General features: G+C 38.6%; 2 protein-coding genes across 2 annotated transcripts; one reads left to right on the top strand and one right to left on the bottom strand.

Annotated features, from left to right (window-relative positions):
* Positions 1-6,650: 6,650 nt before the first annotated feature.
* On the top strand, positions 6,651-8,604 carry msx1a (muscle segment homeobox 1a). Its single transcript, XM_063911343.1, has 2 exons — positions 6,651-7,160; positions 7,369-8,604. The coding sequence occupies exons 1-2, from the start codon at positions 6,734-6,736 to the stop codon at positions 7,779-7,781; spliced, it is 840 nt and encodes a 279-aa protein (XP_063767413.1). The 5' UTR covers positions 6,651-6,733; the 3' UTR covers positions 7,782-8,604.
* Positions 8,605-15,239: 6,635 nt separating this feature from the next.
* Positions 15,240-17,384, bottom strand: LOC134882357 (cytokine-like protein 1). Its single transcript, XM_063909997.1, has 4 exons — positions 17,120-17,384; positions 16,983-17,027; positions 16,130-16,276; positions 15,240-16,032 (listed from the first exon to the last, which is right to left on the bottom strand). Exons 1-4 carry the CDS (start codon positions 17,264-17,266, stop codon positions 15,931-15,933), a joined length of 441 nt encoding a protein of 146 aa, XP_063766067.1. The 5' UTR covers positions 17,267-17,384; the 3' UTR covers positions 15,240-15,930.
* Positions 17,385-17,483: the final 99 nt, after the last annotated feature.

Genomic DNA, 17,483 nt, shown 5'->3' with positions numbered 1-17,483 from the left:
GCTTTGCCCACATTTAAAGGATTATGCAGCTGGAGTCAGCAAAGGGTCACTGACAGAGAGTTCCTCTGGGTGGAGGCAGGCGGAGGACAGGGGCGGGTTGCATGGGATGGTGATGGGGGGCTACGAGAGGCTCAACCCCCTCTGGATAAACTTGAGTTGCAGACTGTTGAGACTTGTGAGATTAGGATGGAGCCAAGTCTGCTACGCTGTGATCTGAAGGACGGGGCACGCCGCGGCTCGCCGTCCACAGAGCAACTTCCCAGACAAAGCCCCTGTTTCTGACCCCCCTTTGTTATTTTGCTTTGCTTTTCTTTGGCCAGATCTAAAGCTGGAGGGAACAGCCCGAAATGATGGGCTTATGGTTTTTGTGAACGATGGTTTATGTACATGGTGTCACTGGAAGGGCAAGACAGAGATTTGCGGAGATATTTAAAAATGGCTGAACCCACACACCACTGTATAAATCCTTATGATTGCATTTCAAAACCATTTTTTAAATCTGATGTCAGTTCCCACAGAATTCATTTCTAATACAATTACCTCCAGGTATTTATTCTCGCCTATCTTGAGCAAACTAGCAAATTATTATTGTTTTCCAAGTAAATGTATCTATTGGACATAAAGAAAATACACAGTGTTAAATAGAGAACGTTTTATTTAATCATAAAAATGTGTAATTATTGGATATTAAATTAAAAACTGTATAATGATGTATTAGAAAAATGGGATACCTGGTTTTAAACAATGCAGGTCATGTTATCTTGATTTCCAATTGCAGCATTACCATTCTCATAATTAGGAATTCAATATATTCAAATTGCAAAAAGGATTTAGAAAAACTACAAGATCTAACAATTTGGAAGAATATATTATTCAACAGCAAGATTTTAGAGGAATACATTATTAATATTAATAAACTGCTGTAACGATACTGGTTTCTGTATCAACAGCCCAAATAGTGTTGCTGTAGTATGTCTGCTCTAAAATAAGACTGAGCATGTTTTCATTATTCCTGCAATTTGTTTTGAGCGCTGGGAAATAAGGGTGACAGCGTTTTGACGCTCCACATCATTTACATATCATCATTAAACTTCCCATTGAATTCCCTCATACTCGATTATGGGAATGATTTGTTGCCCAAACTATTGCTTGTTATGCGCTTATTAAGCATTTCATTTAAGACTCTATTTCGTTTCTAATCAACAAGCGCACTAGGCTTTTGAAAAGCCCAAATAATTGACTTATCAAAATAAATCCCATGATTTGTCATTTGTTAATCAGTCCATTTAGATGGCCTGTATCATATTACCCAGGCCAGTGATTTGCAAACGATTTGAGTATGCTTGCTGTTTAATGGTGTGAAAGAAATAAAAGGGCGATAATTCAATTTCACACCAATACCTCGGGTAATTGAGATGTCTTTGATTGAACGCTGGAATGTTGTAAATTTAAAAGGCACAGTTTTATCTAAGTTTTACAGAGGCGTGAACGGCAGGCAGGAGCACTGATACCGCTGCTCATATGATGAAATTATTTTGATTTCAAAGTCATGCAGAGGTCAGGGTGTGAGGGAGAGCGATGCTATCTGACTGAGGCTGTGTGTGTGTATGAACACACTTAGGCCACTCAAAATAAGAATATTATTATTATGATTCTTAATAATAATAATCACAATAATCATAATAATAATGAAGCTGCTAAAAAATAATAACAAGTGTTGAATAGCAATGATTTGGATATGTAGTCAATATGAGGTATATGGATCACTTAACTTATTTATAAATGTGGTTATCAAACCAAAAAGTAATGTAATGAAAAATGCAACTAATCTGTGAAGAATTGCACATCACTGATGCATTTAGCATGTACGCTATCAAGCCTATTAAATAGATAAAGCAGGTTTTATGTGTTTTTTTCAATATATTTTTATTTAGATGAAGATTGAAAAATATGAAGCACAAAGTCAGGAAAGTAACCAAGTGACTTTGGAACAATTTAACAATTATTAGCTTTATCACACATTATTACTACTAAAAATAATATATAGCCTACCAAAATGTGGCACATTTATTAATGACATTATTCTATTATTATTAAACTAAATTATAACATTGGATTATAATTGTTCCTATATCAGTGAAGTGGTTTTTAAATTAGCGCATTAATATTAAGAGTGATGCGGTCACAGGTGTGTGTTTAAGGACTGCTGCGGTCAACAGCCAATCAGAGCCGAGCTTCGGTACTGTTCCAGTCCAATGATGTGCCGAAACACTTGGGTTTTAACCAAAACACATTGTTTTTATCTGAAAAAATGGTGTGAATTATAACAGGAGGAATTACGTTTGTATGTCTTTTTACTTCAAACAACTTTAAATCAGTATGCGTTATTTCCGAGTGATTATGAATCGATGCAGGGTAAATCATTCTTTTGAGAGACTCTCTGACAATATGCCCCCCCCCCCCTCTAAACTGGCGACAACGCTTTCTTTTTTTTCTCTGCCGCAAGAGGTTTTTTTTATCATCACCGTGGGACACATTCATCCTGCCTGTCAGCCGGGGAGAGGTGAGGGAGATGAATGGGAATAAAGTTTGCTATAAACGGTCGATCTGATTCACTTACAGAGGTAATAATTTGAAAACTATTCCCTGCTCTTCTTCTCCTTCTCCAAGCTGTATTCGTTTAATCGTTGCAGCTTTAAATGCATTTATCTCCGGGTTCCAGCCAGCGAGCCTTCACATTTGGAGTCTGTTTCTTCTCCGAGCTGCTGTTTCCATGCTGTTCACCGAGGCTGCAGGGGGACTTACAGCCAGCTGCTTTAATTCCAATACTATCGAGTCTGTATAATACATCAACAACTGTAAACAAATGTAATGCTATGTTAAAAGTAAATGTTTACTAAATATGCATGTTGGTATTAGGCTACAGCTCATTCAATACACATTCAATGTTAGCTTACATTTAGCAATTTTAGCTTATAACAACTGTTTATGGCAATATTTGAGTTAGTTATAGAAAATGACTATAATGTGTATTGCATTTCAAAGCGTAGGCTATTGCCTAAAATATACCCAGGTTCTCTGATTATTAAAAGAATGATAATTAATGTTTAATGCCATAATCGGTGGCATACAACTGTAGCTATATGATTTGATTATATCATCTTACATTTTATTTTCAATTAAATGTTTTAACAAAAATGAAAATATTATTTTGTATCGATAGGCAGCAGTATTTCATATTAAACAGGCACTTTTTATAGGCCTAATGCAATGTTTGTTTTGGTGCGTTCAGATTTACGGAACAAAAACTGGTTTGAGTATGACAGTTGGACTTTGGACACATACACCTGCTAAATGGACTGGGGCTCTGGTCCACAGGCGGACCTGTGAGCCAGAGTGTGAATGGCATGTTGAAGCTTAAATGACCGTGAGGCATTGTTACTTACTGGCAGCAAAGTGCTCCGATTCGCCTGATTGCGCTAATTGCTTTGAAATAAGATACATTATGTATAATTATGCAGACCTTGAGTTAGACAGCAGGCTGTTTCCTATCATCCCCGAGGTGCATCATAAAGTTCACATTTTCCTTAACTCACTAAAACTTTTAACTTTTTTTTTGCTTATTTAAAATATGTGAAAAACAAATTCACTTATTTAGGCATCATCTAATAAGATTGTAAACTGGCACACATGTTAAACTTAAAATATGACCACGGTTTAGGATTCCTACTCACGTGAGCGTCATTGTCCCCACACGAAAGTCATTTACTCTCCCCAAGTACAAATATTTTGCCTGAAAATGCCTTTTGACATCGACCCTCCCTTTTATGTCTTTACAGTCTAAATTGACAGACCTTGCATGAAAAGGGTTAAGACAACTTTGAGAGGAGGGAACAATGGGCCTTTGTGCGAGAGTCCCTGCCTCCTGACTGGGAATCAAAGTAGTTTATAAAGTGAAATAAAGGCCCGATGAGCCTAACAGTTGTTTTGTACCTCAGCTCGGCCTCATTTGTTGCCTTGGGATTTAAATAAAACGGTATGGTAATGGTCTTCTTCATGGCACATCAGTCTTCTTAAAGGCCACTGTTTGGGATGCTAATTGCGAGCAACGTTGTTTTCCAGCACCACTGTCCCTCTGTTCACAAGACAAATAAAGTAGAGAGTTACATAGAGGTTCATCAAAATCAAGTTCTGGGCAAGATCATTAATAAATCATCAATTAAAGAAACGTTAGAAGTGTGAAGCAGATAAATAAAGAGAATGTTATTTCATTAATGCATGAAGTATTTTTTCATCAACTCTATTATGTCATCAAATCAGAAGTCCAACCCAGGTAAATACAGTTGGAATAATAACCCCATAACATATCTGCAGTGTTTTGGAATCGATATGATTTATGGGTTTCTGAACGAGTACACACCAGCAGGAAAAATTAGCAGGCTACGCGTTGTTGCTACATGTTAACAAACTGCACACGTTAATGCGTCTCATGTGTGCGTGTTTACGCACACACGTTTAACGAGTTGGTGTTTGAGGACGGGTTAAGTGTTTCAGCCCCGAGCAGAGGGGACTTCAGACGGACGCGGCGGCCCCGGAGACTCCGGTGACTTCAAAGATTTTCAGAGCAATGCCACTCGTTCCAGGTTAGAGGCTTTAAGTGTTTCCAAACACACTGCAGCTGCACGTGGAGGCCCTGCTACCTGCACACACACACAGGATGTGCTGCCGAGGAAATGATAAATTAAGACTTGTGTTAATTTTTTTTTTTAAATAAAGCAACTGGAAGGTTATCTGTTGTAAAATGCATAACGACTAGGAAACACCTGAGGCTGCAATTTAAATATGAACGTGGACACCAGAAATCAACCTACCTGTTGTTCAGGAGGTACTTTCAAAGACATAACTTGTTACATAAAATGTTACATTTTCATTTTATATTTATAAGAGTAACGATATCATTGTATTTTATTGTATTCCATTTCCTCTCCTATTACCATAATAAAAGACCTCTTGAAATAGTGAATTATTTACCTTATCGTGTCATCTTTATCGCACATGCATGCAAAGCAGGTAACTGCGTGCCCGGTAAAATAACAGTCACCTTGAAATGTTAATTGCAATGTTCAAGTGAGGAAAGATATTTATGATTTCAATGCTACAGGCAACTCCACAGTAAGTATACACTTTACGAGGCATTGGTTTTGGGGTCCACGGTACCACTGTGGTCCTGGAAAGGGTTCATTCATTCCCTTTGGTAATGTTATGGCACAGTGACAGGTAGATTATGAGGACGATTGGTTTGAGGTCTCACAATCCCCCACTGTATTTAACGCCCCACATACTCCTGCACAAAAAGCAAAAAACACCTCCTCAGAAAGGGATCTGCGGACCAGTTAGATCTTGAGAAACACTTGCACCGAGGAGTCCTTTTCATTAAATGGGACGCTGACCTTTTCTTCAGACTAGCCTTACTTTTACACCGACCATAGCGCTCATTTGAATAGATGGAAATGGCGTGCGATCGGCTGAGAAAAAGCTAATTTTTCAGGCTGAATGGCTCAGTGTCCCTGGGCTAAGGCGGGCAGAGGAGGAGGCGGTGCTGCGCTCTCGGTGCGGGTTCAACTTCTTCAATAGTCTCCCTAAAGCCGAGCGCTTTGATCCGAGCGCTGCTGGCGCCTAAAAACAACATAACTTGTCTGCCCATTAGGGAGACTGACAAATCGTGACAGATTGTTTATGCTTGGCAATTAGCGACGCAGACGCTTTCCTGAGAACCGACTACACAGCAAAAAAGTTGAACAATATTTAGACACTTAAAATAATTTAAATAAGAATATTTTTTTGGTATGATCTCAAACTTTACCATAGTTCACCTTGCTGCCATATATCCAGATTAATATTTTCAGCAATCAAAATATGAAAAAAAAATCCCCTCTTTTTAAGGACTGTGCATAATGGGGAGGTAAATAGCATACCCAGGTAAATCAATGACAGTCCTGGGTTAGATCTCTCCCTGGCTCCACGATGCCTCCTCCCCCTTGCCCCCGCGACTCCACATCATTTTTGACTTTAATGGATGTAGTCAAAGGGGGAAAATCCTACTGATCCCTCCCCCAAGCCCGATAATTACCCCTAAATGACTACGAAGGCCTGTGTGTTTCAATCTGATTAGAGCCCCGCAGCCATCAATAAACAGCGCGCTGCAAGAGGTTCATCTCATAAAGAGGCAGCAGTAAACTGTTTTGCAACATTCAAAAATCACTCCTGAATTAGCACATGGCCAAAAACAGTCATATGGGAATAAAGCATGTCAAAATCTTTAAGACAGAGAAGTTATCAAAGGGCATACATAAGAATAGTAATGCCCATAGGTAGTATTATAGAATGTCAATAACTTAATAACTAAGGATAATTATGGGGTATACATAATTGTGTGGGAATTAGTCTTAATGAAACCATGGTCCATTAAGAGTGGCTTGTGTTTATGTTTTTTTTTTTTTAGACTATTGTTAACTTCCCCACTGTGATTCTTTTTTTTTTTTTTTAAGTCCAGGTCCAGCCCATGTCGCCCCTGATTGGCCGCCTCTCTCTCCACGCCTGCCTTATTATAGCCCTGCACTCCTATTTGGTCACATAAACATGAGGATACCGTCACCTTAGGGCGCAGTGCAGTAACTTTGCTTAACTCTTTGCACTGTACCCACGAGAGTCAACTAGTGCCAGTCGGACCTGTATGGCCCCATCGATCGCCATGTCAGCTTTAACCGCTGCTTTGAAAACCGAAGAGCTTCCTCCCCGCTCGGTGCTCGTCAGCAGGGGCGAGATGCAGACCAGCCTGAGCCCCGCAGATGAGCCCGTGAAGCCCAAAGTTGCTATTTTGCCCTTCAGCGTCGAGGCGCTGATGGCGGATAGGAAACCCAGCAGAGAGGTGGTATCACCGGATGCCCCGTCCGTTCCCGGGACGTCCCATGCACTGGGAAAGGGCGTTAGGATGGGCTCGTTCGGTAATCTGGATAGTCCTGCTTTACCCATGAGCTCCCCGTTTTCGGTGGGCGACATCATGAACATGCCTGACGACGTGTTGATAAAACCCGAGAGCCCGGACAGTAACGAGAGAAATTCATGGCTACAGAGTCCTCGTTTTTCTCCCACGCCTCCACGTAAGTTTGTTGTCAGTGCATAGCCTAGAAATAGTTACGATCTATATTCAATGAGTTTAGGGTTGTGCTTTTGTTCGAACTTTTATGGAATATAATTTATGTCTTAGTTGACGTGCTTTACATGTGAGCAATAATATATTTTTCATTGCGCATTGCAATCCATGGTTCTAAATGTTCATTATATTAAATGTGTTATTTCCTCTCACAGGAAGGTTGAGTCCTCCTGCCTGTCCCCTGCGAAAACACAAGACGAACAGAAAGCCCCGGACCCCCTTCACAACGTCCCAGCTGCTGGCTCTGGAGAGAAAGTTCCGGCAGAAGCAGTACCTTTCCATCGCCGAGCGCGCAGAGTTCTCCAGCTCCCTTAACCTGACAGAGACCCAGGTGAAAATCTGGTTTCAGAACAGAAGAGCCAAAGCCAAGCGGCTGCAGGAGGCAGAACTTGAAAAACTGAAAATGGCAGCCAAACCTATGCTGCCTCCGGCTTTCGGGATTTCCTTTCCTCTTGGTGCGCACCCAGCGTCCTATGGCTCGCACCCGTTCCAGAGGCACTCGCTGCCGGTTTCCCCCATGGGACTGTACGCCGCGCACGTCGGATACAGTATGTACCACCTCGCTTGACATGGATGAAGGACAAGGGGAAAGTGCAGTGGGACACAAGGGGGTTTTAGACTACTTTCTAAGGGCCCCGAGCAAGAAGAGGGGCCCTTAGGACAGGTGACTTTTGACTAAATAAAGAGGCATCCTGGCGGTGAACTCAGTGTCACGTCCTGTCAGGGGGCCAAGACCTCCAAACTGACCCCCTTCTGAGGACCTTGAAGTTTATCCACTTCTCTTGACCTCGCCAGTAAGTTCACACACTGCAAAAATAATCCAACTTTATTAGTCTTTTAATCTCGAGTCTTGAATCTGTTTTTGTCAGTTTACTTAATTATAATGCCAATCGATAGATATCTTATTTCAGAAAGTAATCTGAGTGTGAGACCAATTGACTTTAAGGTGGACATTTTTGCAGTGCAGAAGTGGACAACAATTTAGTAGGTGATGTGTGGACAGTTTAGTATGGACACGAGTTTCTGTGCCACAATGTGTCAAAGATAGCCCCATCACATACCGTCAACAGTCGGGTAGAAAGGCTATTAAACCAGCTTGTATGAGTAAGTGAGACTCTTTTGCGCAGCATGACATTATGCCCCAACAAACTTATATTGGGAATTCGTCTACTGTCACACTGCAAAAAAACAAACATTCGTATCAATGCGTAAAGCTCTTTGGAGAACCACAGCATTTGTTTTTATAACAGCACTGTCTGTTGTTTGAATGATTCCCTTCGGAAGGGATATGTGTACTGTAAAATATTGTATATTTGAAGAATATCCTCATTTATATTATGAATATATTTGTGACATAACTTAACAATAAATTGTTTATTCTTTTTCATTAAGCACTTGTTCGTTTTGACTGACACTTGCCGCTGTATATATTTTTGCAAAGCAGAGAAACTGCTTATAACATTTTATTATTTTAAAATGACATCAGGTAACAGACTGCTATTTACAATTCTAGTTTTAGTTTATTTATATGGTTTTTACATTTTTATTTATGTATCTATTTTAGGATGAAGTCTGGGCCTGTTGTGTGTGTTGTAAGTTATATCACATTGACAAAAATCGTTTTATGGGGGAAAAACAGAAGGAACCAGGCCTGTTCAAAATCATGTTAAAAAATAGTAATCTCAAAGAGCACATTTTAAATGGGATGCTTTTTGGAATGTTATGGAGAATATTAAAGTATGTGACCTGACCATAACACAATTGACAGTATAATGTCGACTTTAATGTCGAATTCAAATCTTTCACGCTTTCTGCAGCAGGTATTTCAACCTTGCAGTGCTGATGTGCAGTGTGCATTTAAACTTGTCACATATTATTGGAAGGAATGTCTTGCTACAGCTGCTGCCTATTGCTTTGCAACAACTAACCTAGATGTTGTTGGCGCCAGCAGAGTTTAGGGGGTGGAGATGTTAAGGAGGGGGGGGGGGGGGGGGGGGGGGGGGGCTGACAACCAGTTGTGCTGACTTCAAAACACACCGATAAATATTGAAGATCACTTCTCTGGTCTAAATCGCATGTAAGCAATCTACTAGGGTGTTATTATGGAGTGTTTAGGGCGTAAAATGAGCCAGGTGACACACCATTATGGAGAAGATAGGGTGTTAGAACTGTGTACAAACATTATCTGGGGCACATAACGAAAATATTTCCTCCTTCAGATGAGTCATTTTCTGCCATCAGGAAGACTTAAATGACAAAACAAGGATCAGATAGGGAGAAAAATTACAGGCCACTCATCTGCAGTTTTAAAGGCTGTCTCTCTTGTTCTCTGCCATTCAGACAGGGGTTAAATTGGAGTAAAATAATTGCTGTAATGAGCAAAGGCAATCTGCCGCAGACGGAGCCCGGCTCCAGCGAGGCTGTAGCTCCAGGCAAGGCGGAACTTTTATCATTCCTAAAATGTCAACGGGGGACTGGGACGGGCAACACTCCTGACTCTGCTGTGATTTCCTGCTCTGCGCTGACACGCTGCTACCCTGCACTCAGGGTTGGGAAGTTACCAAGACATTTAACCAAGGATTGTAGAACACAGTATGTCAAACTATTACTTGAGTATTTCCATTGTATGATTTTTTTACTCTACATTTATCAAACACTCAGTAGCTTCCTTTTAAATAAAAACACGATGTGCTTTAAGACACGGTGCAGCAATTGATTACTAATCTACACCGTTTCGAAAGTATTTTATAGCTGACAAACTATAAAATTAAAATGATTTTAGTTGGATTAGTAATATATAAAAAATAAAACACAATTAGCTACACTACCCTTTATTGTAGTTCAGTGAAAAGAAATGTTCTCTGTAATGAATAATTTTTACGTTGGATAGTCAAATAGCCTACTCATAACATACTTATACATAAGTAACATTTGGACATTAGGAATTACATTTTTCATGGAATAATTGTCTACTTTTACTTGAGGGTCTGGCACAACCTCCCATGAGCCCGAGTCGTACTTGTTTAATCTTCAACTCAATTTTGAAACATAATAACCCATTTGAGTATGATATTAAATTAAATTTCATTTTCCTCTGACAATCTCCACTCCACTATGTGTAGGAAGCATGAATTAATACATAATCCCCGACAATGCGTTTAAATCACATGGATGGAGGGTCTATCTGAAAAGAAGAGAAACTTGACACAAAAGAGCCAAAGGGGATCTGTCTATTCTTTCAACTCTTTCTTTCTTTTGTCCGCGGCACTCAGTCTCGCCAGGACTTCAACAGAAAACAAAACTTACTTGTTTATATCATCCCAAAGATCACACGAGACTGTTTGACACTTAAGTTACAATCCCTTGATCCCCAATAAAAGGGGAAATGGGTTATTAGAAGTCGCCTCTGCAGGTCGGATAAATGGTTATCAAGGCAGAGGATTTAAGGGATGTTTAATAGATCTTTAACCGTTATTTTCCTGTTTTTCTCCATAAGATGTAGACTTAAATAGGAAACGAGATGAGAATTTACGAGATAAATGATTAGCCTATAGGTCATTAAAAAAAGAAAAGCCTTTTTTCTACCCCAGATTATTTTTGAACAAATATTGTTAAAAAACCCGTGTATTGTCAAGCGAGACTTAAATTGCAAAGACACCTAATGTGATTTGTTACTGTTGAAATCTGTTTCCACTCAAATAATTTGCCCAAATATATATTTAATTGTTATATTTTAACATAAGCCATTACAGAATTTGACCTGTATGCTACTTGATCATTAATTACGCTTCATTCTAAAAAAAGATTTCTAGATATTGTATGTGATTTTTATTGTAAGACGGGATATGTTAACATCTCTGCCTAGCGAGTTGCAATGGTTATTATAGGTAGCATTTTATCATTTAATACAAAATATCAGACACAATATTGTCAGGTTTATAGTAAGGAACTGAATATTTACTAAAACTACTAGAATTAGGAAATTGAATTGATATCATTCTCAAGACAACATCTATTACATATACAAGATACTTTCTATTTTTTTCAGATACCACACCACCACCTTCTGTTCAGAGTGTGGGTAGCCTTAAAGAAAAAAAAGCTTTTTCGTTTCGATAAACACGTCTAAGTTAGAAAAAAATATACCACGCTCTGAACTAAATATTAATTTAATCACTCTAAGCCCAAATGGATAACATTCAAATACCCCACTATGCAAACTTTGGCTTTATGGCTTATGATTAAAATAAAATAGAAGGTCTAAACAGTGAGAGAACAAACCAAAGCACTGATAGTTGTTTTAAATATTCGTGAAAAATATTATTTGGATTAATTATTGGCAAAAGAAAAGAAGACCTGTGCCCGAAACGAACATTTAAAGATGCTGGGACCTTCAGTAGACTCGTGATGAGATAATTTATGCTCATTATGAGAATGTCTTCTGTTTTAAAAGGGCTATTATAAGTAAAATGTTCCCTTGAATGATTCTTCAGACTCTGATTCATAATAATGTAATGGAGTATTAGGGGTATGGTTAATATTTCCAAGTCTTACTACAAATGATCTAACTATGGACAACCAATTTAAAAGCGTGGCCACATTTTTGCTCTGCAAAGCACAGCCACATGCTACAGACTAATGCAGCAAGAATGTTATAAATCAATGTTCACTAACCAGCAGAGATAGCCATCATCACCAGCCTCTTGCGGCGGCCTGTATCAAAAGGACCTATAATGTCAACCTCCTGCAGAAACCAGATGTTCTTACAGGGAATTTACAGAAATATTAGAGCAATGTCATATTTAAAAAAATAAAAAAGGAATGTAATAAACTTACAAAACGTTCAGACTGTCATGGAAAAAGTCAAATTAAGAATATAGGAAATATCAATCCATGATTTGGTCCAATTTGGTTTTGGTTTAGCCACATTGTTTTAACAATATATGGAGTAATAAACGTTTTAACAATATATGGAGTAATCAACATTGCTTATAACATTTTCACTACTAACCTGATGGGTTGGTCAGCATGACTTACTCTGTAATAGCGACCTACAAGTAGGCTACAGCATATATGCCGTTAAAAATGACTCATCAATAAACCTCTTCATGTTGTACTTGTGTGTCCGGCAATGTCCACTAGGGGGCAGAGGTGTCTGGGTTTATTTAGATTAATTTGAGAATTGTACATTTACAATATTGAATACTGATATACCGATAAGGTACTATCCCAATGGTGGATCAAACTGTCAATAAGTTGGTTTTACTTTTACACCTTCTTTGTTGTCAGAAGTCCTCCAGTGACCCTTCATTAAACACCTCAGTGTGCAAATCAATGGAACAGTTGAGCGTTTATTTAGTAGGGCTGGTTGACAGGAGGGGAAGCTTTGGTCTAATATGTGAGAGTTTTGGACTCCAACCAAATTTACTGAACAGCGTAATTACAAATGTGTGCCAATAATCTATTGGAAATTAAAGTGGGAAAAAACATTTTCTTATGTGGACTAATGAGGCAACATTTCTTTTAAGATGTAATAAAAGTGCTAAATGTGATGGAAAATTGCCTGGAAAACCACATAAACTAAATTGCACAACCAATGCTTTAATGTAAATGGGTTTCTGATCTGTCCTTTACAAGGTAATTTATTTCAACAAAGCAGAGAATGATTGCTGTCACCCTTCGGCTAAGTTGTTTTTGTTTTTATTGTGGAGCATTTAGCATTTTTGGTGCAGTGTCACAGAACATTAGTTTGTTAAATTACCTGGCCGCCTGTGGTTTAAATGTTCTGTTCTCATTTTGCCTTAATGATAGAAAATAAAGTGGATTCTGCAGCCCTCTAATGATGATCAATAAGCACTGTAATTAAGCTTTATAAGCTCACTGTGGGCTGATTTCTTAACAAGCCATATGCTGCTGAGCTCACTAACATTCTTGTTTTTGTAGGGTTAGTTCATTAACATTGAGCGGTTCAGACCTGATGGTTTATAAGTGCAAGACCTTGATTTGTTTCACAAAAAAAGAATATGTTCTTACAACATGGGTTAACATTAAACTGCTAGCTGTTAAATGATAAACTATAGTTAGTATGTGTTGTCAGATTTATATAATCTTCAGGACAGGACTGATGGAGCTATGAGAGTGTTTTCAGTGTTGATATAATTTTGTGCCATTACTGTGATATCAGAACAATACAATATTGTGCATTTAGAAATCTAGTCTTGATGATTCAAATACTGAAACATTATTACAACTTTGAGAGTATTTGTTATTCATGTCCTTGTCTATTTGATAAAGAAGTTTTATATTAATTTTAGTTCTCAGAGTGAAAATATTGTTAATTAGTTCTCATCACAGTAAGAAATACATGGACCTTTTCAACATAATGACTGCATTTGAATGATTTATATGTTTTGGCTGCACATCACCTATATCTGGAAATAAAAATCTCTGAATTTATACTAATTCCTGAGTCAAACACAAAGAGAATAACCTCTTGATTTAAGTCTGTCGTGGGCACCTTTATAGACAGTATATTGTAGTGATTTATCAGCAGCAAAACATTGTGGAAATCCCTTCTTGTCTTATGTGGCAACATGAGACTAAAACAATCAGCACCACCTTGTGACAGATCAAGGCACTGTCATACACCATGTGATGATAAACCTTCAATAACTATTAGTAAATGGATGACCGTTGCATGGATTGTCCTGCCTCTTATTCCTGATGTGCCTGACCTAGGAACACTGCAGCTCCAGATTTGCTGGTACCTCAACAACCCTTAATATGATTGAAATTATTTAGTGTGCCCAGCAGGTTCTCAACGCTCATGCATCCTCCCCAAGGTAACCCGACTAAGTCTATGTCATCCTGTATATGTAGCAGGCTGCAGGCATAACACATGAAATAGAAATGGCACAACAGCTATCTGGGCCAATTGGGGAATGTGCAAATTTAGAGTATATTGCTGTATTTCTAAAAATGCAGAATATGTCAACAAAAAATAGTCGGGCAACAGGTTCAACGAGCAACCAATAGCCAAACCAAGAGCAGCAAACCAAGAACAGCAAGACAAAGAACAGCAAAGCAACAAAAAGCAAAGCAAATAACAAGGTAACAAAGCAACAAACAGCAAATCAGCAACAGAATATTTGGCTGCTAATAGGATAGATGTCTCAGCAAATATGTTTATTTTTATATGTAGCCAATTTATCATATCATATCAAGGACCAATTTATGTTATCAGAAGTGCAATTTTAAAGCCAACGCTCGCTGACATGAATGAAAACCAGCAGTTTACATGGAGGACAGATTATGGAGAAGTCCTGTAAAACATTTGTTTAGGGACCTTTAAATTTATAGACCTAACCCAAAAACTCTCCTTCATTTAACGCATCATGTAACCACATGTATTGAAAACATGAATTAAATATAAATATATATATATATATATATATATATATATATATATATGTATAAAAGTATTTAGTAAAAGGTCTCAGATAGTGATGAGTAATAGCTACTTTTGTTACATAATGTCTAAAAAGCTTAAATAGATCGAGCAACTGATTAAATGCATGTGGTTTATACGGTCTGACCTTCAGAGGGCAGCAGAGTCCATACAATATATCAGAAACTAAAATTCCCAAACTCAGTATGTCATAACACTACTGTCAAAATAATGGCAACTACTTGGTTATGTGTGGGAGTGGGAAGTGTGGTTTGTGTGAAAACCACACAGCTTCACCAATCACATTTTAGAAAACACAAGTCAGTTACTTTTTCTTTTTGTGTTTGACCCAAACGAAGATTCCTGGAAATGCAACTGTCTTTTAGTCCAGTGGTGACAAGAAAAATTAAGTTGTGTCAGTTAATATCACATGTGAGAATCAGAACAGTCAAAAAACAAAATTAAGTATCCTGTGGATTCACAGACTTCGCACGGACCATTTTTGTCTCAACATTCTTTTCCCAGAATCAACTTGCAAACATTTTGGAAATTACTTCAGAGAATATAACAAGCAAAGGCTGTTAGATAAAGAGGTTTTATTACATAATGAAAAACACATATTGTAAGTTAGTGTAAATAATAACAGACATGTTCCTAAGACTATGAAAGTGGGGGCTCTTATGTTCTACCCATTCTGCATACATCCAAGTACATTGTCTTCAGTTTAAGCACAAACAGCAGCACTGTAGTAACTTCTTTGGTATAAAAAAAAAAGTTTTAAAACGTGTCTATATGTGCTTCTAAGTGTGAGAACGCAATGCCTATGACATTTATTTCTATGTCACATTCTCAACCACAATGTTTAAATCAGCAAATGTTTACAAAATGCAGTATAATGCTCCTTTAACAGGTTGGTGAAAGCAAGGGTTATGGCAACACAGCATTTTTCTCTTAATGACACATGAACCTTTGATCAGTCTAGGTAAGTAAGCAGCAGTAAAGTCCTGGCTCAAAAGCATCTCTTATTGGTTTATTATTTCAAGGTTTTCATCGGCATGGTTGGCATTCAGCAAATTTCCTGTGGAAAGTCCTGCACTCCTTGCTGGAATTTAGCCACACATGTCCACTAACATGAGTCTGCAGCTACGAGCCAACTAGGTACAATGTGAAACAGCACTGAGTGTATTGTTTATGATGGATGCAGGCTGTGGTGTGTTTGTGTTACTATTGTACATATTGCTGAGGTGTTTTTAGGAATGTAACATACTGCTCATCTCTCCTCCTGTAGTAGCTGCAGCCGGTCCTCTGCATAGTAGGGACGACTGTGTCCAGTGTCAATACCCTCACAGTCATCTGTGAAGAACACCAAGTCCTGCCAACGAAACAAAAACATGAGGTGTAGAGACTCAAGCCTGAAAACAAGAATGTTAAGGTAAAAAACACAGCAGGGCGTTTCTCGATGCTCTCACCCGATAACAGATTCTGGTGATGATGTTGTACAAGTTCTGGATTTTACGTTTCAGCAGAACCATCCTGGGACGCTCTCTGCAGAAGGGGTTTGGATGGTTCAGCACTACATAGAGGAAATCACGAAGCTTGGTTGTGATGCAGGAGTTCTAGAAAGATAAAACAGCAGCTTGATAACAAACAGTGCTCTTTTAAGCTACAGACAGATCTTCTGGAGAATTACCTTTACATTACCATTATCAGAAATTGTAGTTTTGCACAACAGTACCTAAACCTTTTTGGATCAAAACATACATACAAAAGGTCCATTGATCCATATCAGATAGCCTTTTGTCATAGGGCTGCAACTAACGATTATTTTATTATAATAATAAAATAACATTAGTGAATATTGTCCCAGTAAAAGTTTACTGTGATGTATTTAAACGTCATGTCCAGTACCCACATATATTCACTTTATACATGATATATATATTTATACAGAAGAAAATGTTATCTCGATATTAAAGTGCTTAAAAAAAAAACATGTTTTGGGCCACTGTCCAAAAAATTACTTAAGTGATTAATCGATTATCAGAAAAATTAGTTGTATTTTACATTGACTAACATATAAGTCGACTAATATGGCAGATCTACCTTGAATTTAATTAGCACCTTGCGCATTCGAGTCAACGCTATAGCTCTTACCTCACCTGGATTTTGTCATCGCTATCATTTGCTTTCTTAGTTCTGCTTAACAGTTGGGGCAAGGTTTTTGTTGATACAAAACAAGTGACAAGCAAACAGCTCAGTTTCCTTGGAATCCATTTAACCATCAATGGGTCCCAACACCATAGGCTATAGTTTTAAACTTACGTGCACATCAATGAAGATCGTGGGAAGAATCTCAGCACACGTTTTCTGCAAACCAACGAAGATGACCGTTAACGTACATAACACGGAGTCCTACCAGTCTGCACAGCCTCGGTTTCAGAATATGACAAATCTCCTACCGTGCGATGGTACGTGTGGATCTTATCCAGCAGAGTCATGACTTCTTTGCTGAGGCCGAGCGCTCGGGAGTAGCAGGTCGGAGGCGCGCACTCCGACAGCCACACGAAGCTGAAGAAACACACGAGGTAGGCGAGTCCGAGCCTCATGTCGGATAATAACACTGCTGCTGCTGCTGCTGTAAACTGTGTCACAGTGAACCGAGTTTCAAATAGTCAAGAGGAGGTCTTGCAGCAGTTTTAATGGTGGAGTGGTGGAGGAAAAAAAAAAAGCAATGGACGATGACGCGCAGCGAGAGTGAGGAAAACAGTTGGGGGGGTCTGCTGTGTTTATGCACGCTCCAAATACCACGGATGATTGAGCCGC

This window comes from Eleginops maclovinus, chromosome 20, assembly GCF_036324505.1.
Source record: "Eleginops maclovinus isolate JMC-PN-2008 ecotype Puerto Natales chromosome 20, JC_Emac_rtc_rv5, whole genome shotgun sequence".
NCBI classification, from domain to species: domain Eukaryota; kingdom Metazoa; phylum Chordata; class Actinopteri; order Perciformes; family Eleginopidae; genus Eleginops; species Eleginops maclovinus.
Note: the sequence above shows the minus strand (reverse complement) of the source record. Positions and strands in the feature narration are given on the sequence as shown.